Source organism: Haliotis asinina, chromosome 1, assembly GCF_037392515.1.
Source record: "Haliotis asinina isolate JCU_RB_2024 chromosome 1, JCU_Hal_asi_v2, whole genome shotgun sequence".
NCBI classification, from domain to species: Eukaryota; Metazoa; Mollusca; class Gastropoda; order Lepetellida; family Haliotidae; genus Haliotis; species Haliotis asinina.
The window spans coordinates 41,663,658-41,679,515 of record NC_090280.1 but is presented as its reverse complement, the minus strand read 5'-3'; the positions used below and the strand labels follow the sequence as shown (position 1 = coordinate 41,679,515).

Below are 15,858 nucleotides of genomic sequence, written 5' to 3'. Positions count from 1 at the left end.
TGTTTAGGAACACAGGTAATTACACATCTATTAATAGTAATAGCTTTTATGACATATCTGTATACCCAAAATTTAATATCTTCCCCAAAGAACTTAAAAATTCAGTTGGGAAGCCATCTAGTCCTGCAGTATTTATATTCAAGAGTAAGTGAGTGAGTTAAAGTTAAAAGTCACAGCAGCAGTATTTCGGCCATATCGGGATTTAAAATAGTTTTATCATTCGGGATGAACATAGTCTTTCAAAATATGAATACAGTTCTTTTACTGGCATTTGTATTTCACGCAAATGGATTGCCCTTGATGTGTTCGAATTTACCACGATATTTATGATTGATATTGAATATATTCCCAAAATCTCGATACATCTTTTAACGTATGCATAAGACTTTGTTACTAGTGACTGTCTAAACCGATCATGGGAGCCGTAGGGTAACCTCGTAGTTCCTGCGTTCGCTCGTCTCATTGAAGATCCGGGATCGATTCCCCACATGGGCGGATGTGTGTGCGTGCGTGCGTGCGTACGTGTGTGTTTTAATGAACCCATTAAAGGAACTGTTTCAGAGTACTATAAACGTATTTTAAATATTTCAAAAAAGCCTGGAAAACCATTCTTTCGTCTCAAAACCCCTAATTAAACGCAACTCTTGAAGACTTACTTCACCAAAATAGGTGGTTGCTTTACTATGACAAAATGACTGATTGTGACCTCTCAGAGGTGTGGCATAAATGGCAAAAAGAACTTGACAGAAATGTTTTATGGAATACTGATTTTACAAAATGCAGAAATGGTACCAAGGGCGTGAAAATGTTAGATTTTCAATGTGGATTCTTGAATAAATCAGTTTACACATGAAAAGAGGTATTACGAGTGAAACCTACTGATAAAAATACTTGTTCGTCTTGCCAAACTGAACCAGACAATTTCCACCATGTGTGTATACAATGTACAATTGAACTTGAATTCTGGAGAATTTTCTTATCAGTGTATCAGTTTTGATATTGTGATAGTTGCCTCTAACATTTTCTTTTACAATAACTCGTATGGTCATCACATATAATGTTAGCTAAAATATTATACATATCACGAGCGTCAAGCAAAATATGTTATCAATAGAAGGTTTTAGAAAAACTGTTAGAGATGTTTCAATGTTGACAAAGATTATTGCATAGAAGAATATTGCCTTACCTTCATTCCATGCATAGTGGAAATATTTGATCATGTGATCAGTGTATTGCAATCTTAATGTAGTTATCTCATGTCTTAATCTTGTCTTTTATCAGCACTCATAGTTCACAACAGTTTTGATGTTCATTCGTTTTACGCAATCCTAATTACAGTATCCAACGAGCAATGTATTGGTGCTTTACATAACTTACATAGAAATGTTTTTCGTGCTGAAAACATATATTTGTACACAAGCAATCCGAAACTACATCTTGAGGAACTGTAATCTCAAATCTCTTACTGCCATTTAGCTTTGTTACATTGTTACTGTGATTACATTTTTGAGGAAATAAAGAGTGTACACATAATATATCTGTTGTTGAACATGATTTTCATCAGCCTCCTCAGATTTCTATCTGATTGTATAAAAAACAGGAAAAAATGACCACAGAGGCTTTCAGCAACTTATTACGTAGGGCAAGGTATGGATACATCATAACACATCTATGTAACGCCACACTCAGGTGTGCGATGTGAAGTGTATTTGTGTGCATTTATATTTTCAATTTGTTCGACTTCAAAGTGAGTGTTGAGGGGGAAAGATGTCTCTCTAGAATCCAGGGAGTTAACACAGACTTCTTGTCTGGGTAGTAAGAGATGTCATGGATGAAATGTTACACCATGCAAACCATTTCGGAAATAGCTTTTCGGTGTGAGCATTGTCTTCACTTGTTTCCAATGTCCAGGCCTTTTAGTCATCTTCACTAAACATACGTGCTTCTTCTGATTGATTCGATTTGACATGGAAACCGGTCCGTGTCCTCTGAAATGCACACAAAATAGATAGACAGGGTCGTAGATACCATTATAAGAAATACTCGTGCTCACACGTGATTTTGGCTGTAAACGTTGTGGAAGCCCTAAATACTATGTAATGGCAAAATTAGTTTGCCATGCGCCTGTTGGCTATACACAAATACAGTTATCTAATAAATATTGATACCGCTTTCCACAAAACTATTTTTTTTAAAAATAGTTAAATAACAGTGTTTATCCAAACATAGTATCCAGACAATATACAGAGTTTGTACGTTTTAAGTTGCATATTTAGGGCTCGCAATCTCAAATATAGTTCAGGTGACAACAAGGTGGTTGTATTTCCACAAGCTGTTGCAGATTGTGAAACAGGCTTGGATAAGGGATAAATAACCATTCATCGCAGGGTTAAGTCTGACATGTTACTTGCACAACGCAGAACTCAAATGGATGATAAAGACTGCCGTTTGTCAGGCTGCGTGAAGCGTGTGCAGGTCCAGGCTACAATTTCATTGACCATGGCTTTGATGTCAAAAGTCATGTCTTCATCCGTATTCTGGAGTCGTATTGGTTATGCATGGCGAAGTATGTCCTCGGGCTTTTGGGAAAGGGAATAAACTATTTCGAAACCAAGGTCAAGGGCACAGTCAAGAGCCATTTCCGTTAGACTTGTACCCAGATTGATATTTATCAGTTAAGGAAAATGTCTCTGTTTGTTCCAAAAGTTGGATTTTTACAACCTTCTCCAAGACTTCGGACAAGAAAGATAAGTCAGTTATTGGTCTGTAACATTCCCTTGTCTGGATCAAAGGAAGGCTTCTTGATTGTAGGCTTAATGACAGCTCTCTTGAAGCTAACTGGAACCACCCAATTGACTCAAGTTGACACTTTTGGTTATTTAATATCGCAAGTTCCAGGTTTTCAAATTTTAATTCGTATTTGTAGCAAAGGAAGGAACGACAAATAGGTAGGGAAGGAGTAAGTCCATCTTGGGTCCATGCAAGTAGCAAAAGTAATGTAAGACCTCATGGTCCTATTATGACCATCTACCTTTGGTTGGCGATCATAATAGCCCATTTTACACCGTGTTGCCTGAAATAGTTTTCTACTTTGAAAGTAAGATGCTAACTATTTTATACTCTTTTGTGATACTCTAGTTCAATCAGTCTTTAATCAGTACCAAAAAGGCCACAGGCCTGTAGTACATTTAACATTTGCGTCAGTACACACAACTAGTCTATACATACATTTCTATAAGAATCGTTTTTCTTAAACTCATAGCAAAATAGACATTGCCTCATTCTGTAGCAGTGATGTGTTAGTAACTGTTAATAGTGAGGTGAATTTTCTTACTTTTGGATGCTCATAATAGTACGGCTTTAGGTATTTCTTTCCTGGAGTCATATAAACAGGACAGATTAGAAGGAAATGGTGTTCATCCACAACAGTATTCATACTACATAACTGACATATTCTGGCTTCTCTTTGTACTCCTGCATAACTGCCTGTTCCAATAAATAATTCATGGAAAGAGCAACGAAAACGAGAGAGAGAGAGAACTATGCGAAACTTCTGTGCGTCGACGTTTGCTAGATAATCTTCGAAACATATACTAGTACCCAATTTCCACTGATGTCCTCCTGTGAGGGTATATAAGTCATCAAACATTCAAGGTAGATTAAGACTTTCAATGTTTCCAATTGTAGAATATGTGCCTTTTCAATATGTGGCTGGATATCCTAAATTGCTAACCTCAGCCCATGCTGGAAGCAAATGTATTGTAAGTCCCCATGGTCTCTAGTATGGTGATCTACCTTCAGTTGTTGGTGATGTATAGCCCGTATTTTATATTGTCTTGTACAAATAGTGCCACTAGTTTTAACTTTCCACACTGATTTTAATTGTAAGTGTGATATTCTAACCGTTTTATTGTCCTTTGACGACAGGTTTTTATAATCTATATATTTCATTTCAATATCAAACATGTTCTCGTCATGATTTGGATGAAATATTGCCGTTGTGACGTTAAATAGTAACTCATTCATTCACTCCATTGATTGTAGTATAAAGATTTTGTGGATAAAGTAGTGATTCAGACCAAGGAATCTTTCATTCTTTGAGTGAGTGAGGTAAAATTTGTAGTCACGTCGGCAATATTCCAGCCATATTATGGCTAACACAAGTTGTAACTTCACCATATATACATGTAAATAATAAAAAAAACTGTCGACGAAGGGCAGTAAAACGAACTAGACTATCACAGTATTTGAGAAGTAAAACTAGCATCTATCTCTAAAATTCCAAATTCAGACAAGACAGTATAAAATTGATATATATGTTACCAACAACTGAAGGTAGATCACCATACACTTGCATGGGGCCCAGCTGGAGTTACATCATCCCTCCAGTTGTTAGCAATATAGACATATCTAGCCTTAAACCATAATACACATATTCTATGATTAAAATGGTGGAAAGTCTAAATGTACTTAGAAATGTTTTGGGACTTACGTACCCTGTCAGGGGGACAATAATTTTACAGTACTTTAAACCAGGTCGAAGATACAGCCACGAAAATCTTAGGTACTAATTTAAACTTCCAGTCATCAGTATTTATCTACTTACAATTCATTTAGCAATTCTAATTCTTTAAAAAATGCCATAATTAAATTACAACTATTATTGGTAAAACGATCCTACATAAATCGGGATTTAAAATAGTTATCCCTTGTGCTTTCAGTCTTTGGATAAATGATATAATAAAGTTTGCATGGGACTGAACATTTTGGTCACACCACACTTAACCAGTTTTGTACATCTCTCTGGTATCAGCCGCCCAATTTCTTTTCCTATTTTCGTCATACAATTTCATCATATCGAAGCATGGCATATACGGTATTCTTACCCGATACTTTATGATTTACCTAATTCTCTGTATACCAAGATATTACATGTGTTCGGTTTTACACCAAGGACTTGTAGCACGCGTAAAAATGGACTCTTTCAATGTAGTTATATTGCTGTAATACACATATTTCAGAGTTTTGGACTTCAAGTCGAATATTTTAAAGAATGTGTTGAAGGACACTTGACTTATACATGTCATATTTTTACAGACACCGATTAAAATTTTCAGGGCTTGTACCGACGCAGGAGAGACTATTAGAGAAATATACGTTAAGGTACTTATAAACAGTACTTTGGAGTAATTGCCCTTTGTAATACCATTTTTCTGATTTAGAAAGTTTTGCACCTTCCCCAAAGGCGACTATTTTGGTTTTATCTCTGTTCACACGCAATTTATACTGCTCAGAAAAAATGTCTAATTCATCTATTTGTGCCTATAAACCGCTATCAGTACTAGAGGAAAATACAATATCGCTGGCCAAGAGTAGCAGAAATAGTTATATTGTATCTAGGAGTGGTTGGATCCCATTCGAACATGTGCCACATATTTGCACCGCTATGTCATTAATGAAAAACGTAGAAAGAAAAGGGTTTAACATACAGCCTTGTCTAACACCTAGGTCACTAGTAAATGTTCAGTTAGTACATGCTTTTTCCTCACACACACTTTGACATTTCTTTTATTTTACTACTAAGAACGCGTGATTGCAGAAGGCCCCATAGATTATTCCGCTGCACAGAAACAAAAGCCTTTTTCAAAATTAACCAACAATGCGTAGAACGTTTCACCTTCTGGGCTGATATATTAGATATGTATTAAACTATACAGCATGAAAGTGTTATCTGTTGTAGTATATCCCTCCCTAAAGCCCGCTTGAGCCTCGTTTATCTGATCCATGGCCTAAGCGCATGTAGCTAATCTTTTATTAATAATATAAGCAAATGACTTGCCAAATATATTAAGCACAGTTATAATACGGTTGTTATTGGTATCTTTAGGATCACCCTGTTTATAGATAGGACCAACGATGTCAACTTACTGAGATTCATGACAGTTCCCAGAGTGGAGAATAATATTGAAAAAAAAATCGCAGAATATGGAACTAAATGATCTCATGAATGTTTAAGAAAATCCGGGAGGATATGGTCTATTCCTGGTGATTTATTACACTTAAAGGTCACATGCAACCAAAAAATCAAACATTATTAAAACACATTTATCACTTATTCATGACATATAATATACATTGCTGCTTTTTAAAAAACGAATAAACAAAATTATAAGCGTACAATCGCGATTCAAAAGTGCAATATTTTGTACTTGGGCTTACTTCCCCCGAAACGAAGCCTGTGGGAGACCGAACCCAGTCATACCGGGTGGATATGCATTCAAGTGTAACGACGGCTTCCGATTGGCTGTTTCATTTGCTGATATGCTGAGGGCTCATTGTGTGTACAGAAAGATGATCTGTTTGATGGGCATTTTAGAAGTATAGCCAGTAACAAGAAAGTAAGATTCTGTATGGATAACAACTTCTTTTTGTGTACTTGATGCGTCGTTTCAGTGTGGATTCATATACTGTTGTCAAACAAAATCATATACACTAAAAGAAGTCGTTATCCATGAAGAATGTACAGAGAGATGTTGGGTTTGGAAAATACATGTTCTCTGAATTTGCGCTCGATCCAATTAAAAATCATCTCAGAAGAGATGGTCAACTACTTCGTGGCAGGAATCTGTCATTCGTCCAAGTACAAAGCAGGACTTGAAACTGACAAGAGTTTGCACCAGTTTCCGTTAGATCCAGTCATCCGAAAAAAATGAATGTAGTATGTTTGCAACCCACAGACATAAAAACCTGTCATGTGTATCACACGTGCCTAATTACATAATGTGGCAGACACGGGACTTGGGTGCATCATAAATCAACTTATTTTCTTTATGTCGTATAGTCTGATAGGTGTTAAGTTCAAATTGCACGTGGTCAATGATTGAAGCTGTGTATTGCATATTGTCTGTAGCAGACAGGCAGGCAGGCAGACGTATAGGTGTAAATAAACCAGACACTGAGCTTTCTCTGTGACAGAGACTGCTTACCACAATCAACAAGTTTTTTTTACGTAACGAGAAGATTATTTAATTGTTTGTGTACACAACCAAGATTAGACTACTGCTCACAACCTCAGACGCTGGGCATGTATACTGTTTCGAGCTCCGCGAACCTATTCACTGCGCATGCGTCACCGGCGCAGCGCAGCACAGCTGTTGAAACCAGTTTTCCCCCCAGCGCTGGGGGGAATTTAGTGAAACGTTTGAACTCCGATTTCGCGGGCTTTTTTTTCATCGCGTTTTTTTCAACTTTATAGGTTGAATTGGCATTTTTTATGATTTGTTTCGGTAAATGCATACCGAAAGGTACCAGAATCTGCAAAGTTGTGTTTTACGTTGCATGTGACCTTTAAGATGTTGTATTCTGTTTAATATATCATGTCTGCCTATTGGGGCATGTCGGAGGCGATATCTAAAATTGGAACAGACTCATTATCGTTGTTAGGGTCTTGTCCATAAAGGACCCGTAAAAGTCCCGGGGTAGAATAGGCCTTCGGCAACCCATGCTTGCCAGAAAAGGCGAGTATGTTTGTCGTAGGAGGCGACTAACGGGATCGGGTGGTCAGACTCGCTGACTTGGCTGACTCATGTAATCGGTTCCCAATTGCGCAGATCGATGCTCATGTTGTTGGTCACCGAATTGTCTGGTCCAGACTCGATTATTTACAGACTGCCGCCATATAGCTGAACTATTGCTGAGTGCGGCGATAAACTAAACTCACTCACTCACTGTCTGTAAAGATCTGGATTGTTGCCACAGCCGGAGAATAATGACTGAAAGTAATTGAACCTTTTGCCAGTTTCGGTGTTGTTTTGGCTATTCTTATGGTTCAGTGTTTTAAGTTCGTATCAGAATGTTTTTTGGGTCGCTTATATCATTTTTATTGTTTTCCTTCTCTGTTCCATAAATACCTTTCTCTTTTCCTTGCAAATTTTATTATATCTATTTCTAGCGTTGTGGTAACTCTCCAGGGACGACAAAGTTTTATCTTTTCGGAAGAGGTTAAGAAATTTACACCTTTCTTTTTTTAAATAATTACATTCATTATCGTACCAGATATTCGTGTTATGTGTTTCTGAAAAGGGGCGTATCGGGTTTTTCCATATCCGAAGCAGCAAGACACATTACATATCCGATAGTAAATTGTTTCTGAACTGCGAGACCACCTTGCTCTTCCAAACAAATTTGTATGCTTCATGAACAGATTTAGACTTACCAATTGTAGTGTTTGCCTGTACTAGTGGATGTTGTGCACGTAAATCTATTGTTAACCGTCTCCCTTTCATCTCAATGTAATGGACACCAACGGGCGGAATTTGCTGGATCTTTGGCCCACAAAAAGAGACAGTTGACGAAAAGGAAATGATTTTATTCATCGAAGAAATGGGAACGTATTAATAATGAAACAATCGCTGAGGCATTGGCTCTTTGGGTTATTATGCTACAATGGTAAACCGATGTAAAATTCCAGCTGTTATGTATAATACATGGAGTTTCAACTGTACGCATGAATGGACTAAGTAAAATGTACTGATCACGTTCATTAATAACATATAAAACACTGAATATATTCTTGACGATCGATTACTGCCTGATCTGTCGGTACGCTGAATAGATTTTCCGTGGTCACATGAGAAGTGAAAGATGCATTCAAAGACTGAAGTACATCTGGGTTCTCGAAGCATAAGGAGACATCGACGGATTCATTCTGTCTTCGTTCAAGAAAGTTTGATATGATGCTGTGCCTTTTTCTTTTGCTCTCATGTGTATATCAGTCACGTGGACAAGCTATGCAAAAGGAAGTGGTGGCCGGTATTGGTATCAAGCTGTGCAACCAGAAATGCGTGGAACGTGGTTCCTGTATGAGTTTTGCATATGCCATTGACAGACTGTCGTGTCATCTTCTCTACAATGATTCAGTGAAGAGGACCACGAAAGATGGCTACGTTGTTCATCCAAAGCTAAGAAGCCAAGTAATATCTGAGATGATGCAAGGATTATGATCCTGATGACATATCACATAGTTAACGAAAGCAATGTCAACAATAACTTTATACGTAATTAACATTGCAAAACAAGAATCCAACCATACTTCGGAATAATGCTTTAATGTATGAAGGTGTTAAATTCTTTCTTTCTTTCTGAGTAACGTCTGGTTTGAACTTTTAAATCAAAGTCTAACAAAACGTTCTTGTTTTAGCTTTCAGCTTGTTCCATGGCAAAGTGTGGATTCAACACCAGGTGTGTGGAGAGGCGTCGTGGTGGTGCAGCATGTGTCAAAGGTAATATGCCTTGTGTGACCAAAACAAATTCGGACCTGAAATCAGTTTATTTTATGACATATTTGGTTTACTTTTGTTACACGTTTGTTACACTTTATGCATGAATGTGCTGTGCCTGACCGTGTTAGATATTTCGAGTGTCTTTCATTTGAGGTCGACTCAACATTTACATGTGGGTCAGTGAAAATGTAGGTGTCTGATTGGATGAGCAAGCGGTGTTTGGACGTAGCTGAAAACATTGTCTCTCTGTATAGCATTATAAAATCGCACAGACATCTTTCTTTGGCTCTCCCGAGTACCCAGTGTAACCTCACTTACAATTGCATGTACGTAATATCAATGCATTTGCAAAATACTTTTACAAAGTATGAGTCATTTACAAAAATCATATATTTGATAAACCGGCTAAACACATTAGGATCAAATAAAGGGAAAATGTGAACAAGGCACACAAGAACGTGATAAAGGCATTAGTTGACAAGATGTGACTTCTTACTGGCATGGCCCATTGCTTCCAAAAGCAGTGGACAACCTTGACGAGAAGCTCACAGGTATCGACAATAAACTTACTTCCGTCGAAAGTTCTCTAGACACACAAGGGTGCACAAACTAGCCTTGTACGGAGAAATACACGACAGAGTGAATCAATGATGAAACAGGACAAGACAAGAGGATGGGTCGGAAAGTGGCAACCAAACGTCGAAAGCAGCATGACATGGAACAGGACGTGGACCCAGTCTTCCTAGACGTTGTTCTTTTGTACAAGCAATGCAGTGAGATGAAAAAGGCAGTGTTTGATCTCAGCGTCAGATAGACGAGATACAACGTGTTATTTCACGCGAGATGTCGGATGAATCAGTGAAACGTGTTGTTAAAAATGTGGAACGGGAACCAGTGTGCAATATGGATGTTTTGAATGACCTTATGTGCGCCCATAGAATGAGATTAAAGAGGTCGAGTCTGAGACAATGTGCGATTGTAGCTACGTTCTGTGATTCAAGTGACACATTTTAAGTTCACATGCGCGCAAAGAATCTAAAAGACACACTTTACGGTGTCAATGAGCAGTTCTTAACAATTAAAACAATTAAACGTCCCTGAGAACTCATGCTATGTTTCAAGCAGCTAAATGACCAGGATGTAAGGCAAGTCTCACAGTGGGCAAATTGTATATAAGCGATAGGAGGTGCTGCCCTTCTGAAGACCTGAGCACCGAACACACGTTGAAACGGAAATGTGAAACAGAAACAATTGAGAAGGAGGATTTGAATATTGGGTAAAACAGTAAATGTGAGCCAGCATATGTAATCCCGCAAGCTAGAGGGAAATCAGACTTAAAATGTCAGCATATCTAACTGCGACACAGAACTGAATGATTCTAGATGTGTTCTACCAAATGAAATTGTCAGTAACGATGACACTAAACACTGAACCAAACTTCTTTAAAATATATTATTATTTTAATAGTCAAAATCTAGGAACTTCATGAAAAGTATACAAAACGCGTAAAACTGTCATATTACCATCTCACACAAACAATATGTTTCACAATCCAGGATTCTACTCTGACACCTCTATATCAAACGGGCTTATGGACCTCTTAAGTTCCAGATACAGCCAGTAAATTATTAAGTCATTATGTCACCAGAGTAATAAACGATTTTCTGCAAACTCAGCCAACAGTTATGCTCTAAAACATGGCAGAGCTCTTATCTAAAAGTCTTTGAAGGTAAGGCACAAAGCCAGATATGAAGGTGATGGTCAAATGGGATGAGAGAAGTAATGCAGCTGCGGCTGGTGGTGTAGGTGAGGATGTTATTGTGACTGTGAGCTTTTGAAATGGTGAGTATGACCTGAGGGTGAAGATAAGGTTTAGATAAAGGTATTTATGAAAGCATGGGTAGCGCTGCAGGTGAGAGTGTCCAGCTGTTTGTTTTGATAATGGTGTAGATGTATCTCATGAAACTATTATTTCATTTCCTCTTACGTGACGTAGATACCAGAACTGTTGCTGCTCCGCCTTCCGGTAATCACCAACTGTTTCACAGAACTATAAGAAAACTGTTGGGTATTAGTAAATGATAAACATGTGTACTATTTATATTTATGTGGCAATTTTTACAATGATAAAAAATGCAATTCTGACTCAAACGGACTGTACTTCCTTTTACCAATAATGAACCTAACGTTTAAAAACAAAATGCACATGGTTTTCATTTTGTGATCATAACACGTGCTTAGATTCCTGCAACTGAAAATTACACAGTACAACCTTGTGTACTTTTGAACATGACACAGGTTACACTGACGGTAGTAGCCTTGAATCCAGGTGCAAAATGAACTCAGACTGTCCAGGTAGCATGTTCGTGTGCTTCACCATGACCTGCAAGTGTGTACCGGGCTACAGTTTCAACCCTGCCAACAACAACTGTGTCAGGCGTGAGTGAAATTTTACAGACTCGTAGTATATCTTCCGCTGCCGCTCATCCAACGAATAGTCAGGCGATAGTGTTATGAGTAATGGACATGCAGGCAGCACACTTGAACATATTAATCGTATTCAATAAATCATTTGAAATACCCCCTGAAAGTGTTGGCTGTATTCGTGAACGTGTAAACATTGCACTCGTTGTGATAAATATATAGTTTTCAAACGATTGACCAAAGATAGTGTACAGTACAGCAAGACATGCACAGCAAGAAAGTATCAGTTTCCCCACAACCTAGATACTTCTCTTCCAACACAAATGTTCAAACGAAAGCTGTAGCTTCTTCCCATGTTCATTATTAATACGTCAGTATTGATGCTGAGACCATACCCTTCCAGAATGCAAGGTTTATGGCGATGGACTTACGAGATACCAAGGCCTTGGTCTCAAAGGTTACAATGACAGAGCTGAGAACACGCAAAATTTAAAGGAATGTTCTAACATGTGCATTCGAGAGAAAAGATTCACATGCCTTACTTTTGAGTATCTCCCCAAGAGGGGTACGTGCCAAATTTCAAAATTCGGATACCTAGACGTGGAATACTCCAGAAGAGAGACGGGACAAGAAGGCTGGATATTTGCAGTGAGAAACTGTGAATAACACAATAGCCACGAACACTGGAAAGAAGTTCACTCATGTCATCTGCTCAACAAAACAGAGGGCCATACACATTACCACCTGCTGCGAATATATGCTCTGTGTTCAGAAAAAGAGCATGCTGGATCAAGTGTTCTGTGTAAATTGCATCGGTGATACGCTTACTATTTGTGACTAGGATACATGTCTCCACTCTTCTGTCTACACTCTACAAGTGTGAGTGAGATGATATTTGACGCCACATCAGGATTGCTTCAGCCTACTCGTTACAAGAAGAGGGGCTTAGACTTGCATTAATAGCTGTAAAAGTTTGTGAAAGTTTGTACCTTTGGTTTGGTACCTCCTGATCACTTTGCGAAGATCAGGATCACCCGCATTATAATCTCAATTCTTTTACTGTGAGAGGATCACTCGAACCGTCTCTGCTCCATATTATGTAGACCTTTAATCTCTAAAACCCGAACCCTCTCTGCTGCATATTATCTAGACATTTAATCTCTAAACATGATAATAATGGTCATTTAACATTGCCACATTATTATTGTCATTACATTTGAAGGTAAATAAAGACTGTACAGATAAGATATCTGTTGTTGAACATAAGTTTCATCAACCTCCTCAGATTTTTATGTGATTTGATGACCACAGGGGCTTTCAGCAACCTGTTACGTGGGATGAGGTATGAATAAATCATAACACATCTATGTAACAGATGAAAACATCTTTCAGTGTTTCCGACTCAACGATCTACAAATGTAAGAAAATACCTAATAGTAGTATAACATTAAAATGATGTAATCAAGCAACATGAGAGTGAGTGAGTTAATATTTAACGTCACATCGGCAATGTTGCAGCAGCAACATAAGAAAACACTAACCACCGAAATAGACGGTCCTATCTGATAAGTAAATTAGTTCTCAGATTCCCATAATTATGCTCTTGCTTTTGAAGATGTGTTATTACTCGCCATTATCAGCAGTAACTGAGTAAGTGAGTGAGTTTAGTTTTACGCCACATTCATGAGTCGGGTGTGAAGTGTATTTGTGTACATATGTATATGTTTTGACTTTGTTTGACTTCAAAGTGAGTGTTGAGGGGGAAAGATAAGGATGTCCCACTGATTTCTAGGGAGTTAACACAGACCTGCTCTCTGGGTAGTAAAATATGTCATCGATGAAACGTGACACCATGCAAACCATTCAGAGTTTGCCCTTCGCTGTATACGGATAACGGCACACTAAATCAACATACACACGCACATAAGACATATATATTACCGGTTCAAGAGCACTGTTCACAGTAAAGCTCCTGTTTAATCGTAGGAATGGAGACAATAGACACTGACCGGCAATTCGGTGAAACAGTAATGGCGTCGCCCTCGGGGGTGACAGGTGTGCCACTCAGTGTGAAAATGGACCAACTGGGAAACGGACATTCTCGGGGAACTGTGACTAACACGTAGAAAAGAAGATTCAGAAGTCAGGAAAATATTCATGTCTTTAAAACTGAAATACATGCATTTAGCGAGCCGTCGACAGTAATTTACGACACAGCCACCGAGATAAGTGAACTGAAATTACTTTTCTTGTTGTTATTTAGTGAGGTGAAAGAAATGAAATCCAATATTTCGGGCAGAATGGACAGTTCGAAGTCGAGATTTGATAGAGACATTGCCGACAAATAGCGGAATTGATCTAAGAAATCAGAAATCAAGTCTGTCAAATACAAAATACAAAATCAGCTAGATTCGTTTGAAGGCAGAGTCTCCAAAACCGAGAAACTATTCTCGGAAGTAAAGTTACATTACCCATTATACAACATATAAACTCAATAGTGATAAGAAATCTCCCAGGACAGGTGGATAAGCAGAGTGAAACAGTCATTTACTAACTGAAAGTTTGAAGATGCGTGATGTCAAAGTAAATATTGCTACTTGAAAAAAGCCCCATGGTAAAGGCGTAGGGGTAGTGATGTCAACTCTGGACACCGTAAAACAAAAACAGAAAGTTATGAAAAGAGGAAAGAGTTGAAATCTGTAAAGAATTATGAGAAAGTTTTCTTTGACAATTTCTCATCTTTAGAAGCTGAGGAAATATGAGGACGCTGATGCATGAGGTGGGGACGGCAGGCAGATACACCCCTTCAAACAATGGTTTTATTCACAAGAAAACAAAGCAACACGACAGAACACATTAGTGACTCAGGCTTATCAACGGATGGACTTCTTACCTTACTTCAAGCAGCTGCTTACCACTCATGATGAAGAATTTATTGATGAACAGTTTTACAGTGATGTTTTTAAACAGCTCATATTAGCAACAGCATCTCGCATGAATCAAACACAGACACAGCAAGCCCGAATGTCCCCATCACAAGAGAAGTGAAGTAAGCACAAAGTAAGGAAAGGCAATATCAGGGATTATATCCCATTATATGAGATATTGTTTAGAAAATTCTGTTTCACCCAATGACTGGAAAACTGGACTGATATGCCCTATCTTAAACCCTGGGAGTGACCAGAGACCCCTCCAGCTACAAAGGCAACACCTTGCTTTCGATCCCATGCGAAATATATGCAGGTATTTTGAACCGAAGAATCCAGTCATGGTTGGAAGAAAACAAGTTAACAGAAGAACAGAATAGATTTCGCACTAAGAGAGGCTGTGTGGACATAGATACCCTATCTATACATATATTAACCAAAGAAACGCATCTAATAAATAAACGTTTGTCAGCTTTGTAGACATAACGAAAGATTGTGACAAGGTAAACAACCACTGTTTGTGGCTGACACTGATTAAAACAGGTATCAAGTCTGGAATTCTATCTACTGTCCAGTCACAATGTAGTGAAGTAAACTGTGCCGTGAAGATTAACGAGTTTTATTTAGACCCATTTGGTGTTCATTCTTGGGTAAACTAGGGTTGCAGGTTATCGCTGACATTCTTATCAAGCTACATAAATGATCCAGCAGAATTAATTCCCTGAAATGTGGAATCAGCTTCGACAATACCACGTTATCAGTCTTGATGTATGCAGATGATATAGATCTGACAGCTCAGAATGAAGCATCCCTGCAAAGGACGTTAGACTGTTTAACTGATGTAAGACATAGAGACTTATGGTCAATGTTCATAAAACGAAGGTTTTAAGACAGGATTCTCCGTTCAGAAGTCTAATTTCATTTTCCAGTGCCAACTATAGAAATCTAGGGATTTGGTTGAATGAATTCACGGATCTACACACATCAATCAAAGAGTTGTATAAATCTGCTTGGCGAGCATTATCTGCATTATGCTCCAAATTCAGGAGCATTGTGATGTGTATGCTAACCCATACTCAGTTCTGATGGAGCCTGTGTCGCTATATGGACTTGGAGTGTGAGAACTCAGTAATTCAGTGCAGGCTGTGCAGAACTAGGTTCTCCGGTACTTTCTTCTCCGGTTCTCAGTTAAAACTCCTCAAATTTATCTACCAGCGGTGACATGG

The 15,858-nt window shown here is 38.2% G+C and overlaps 1 protein-coding gene across 1 annotated transcript; it reads left to right on the top strand.

The window, feature by feature from the left end:
• Positions 1-8,735: 8,735 nt before the first annotated feature.
• On the top strand, positions 8,736-12,371 carry LOC137272644 (uncharacterized). Its single transcript, XM_067805043.1, has 4 exons — positions 8,736-8,972; positions 9,200-9,281; positions 11,580-11,720; positions 12,109-12,371. Exons 1-4 carry the CDS (start codon positions 8,736-8,738, stop codon positions 12,369-12,371), a joined length of 723 nt encoding a protein of 240 aa, XP_067661144.1.
• Positions 12,372-15,858: the final 3,487 nt, after the last annotated feature.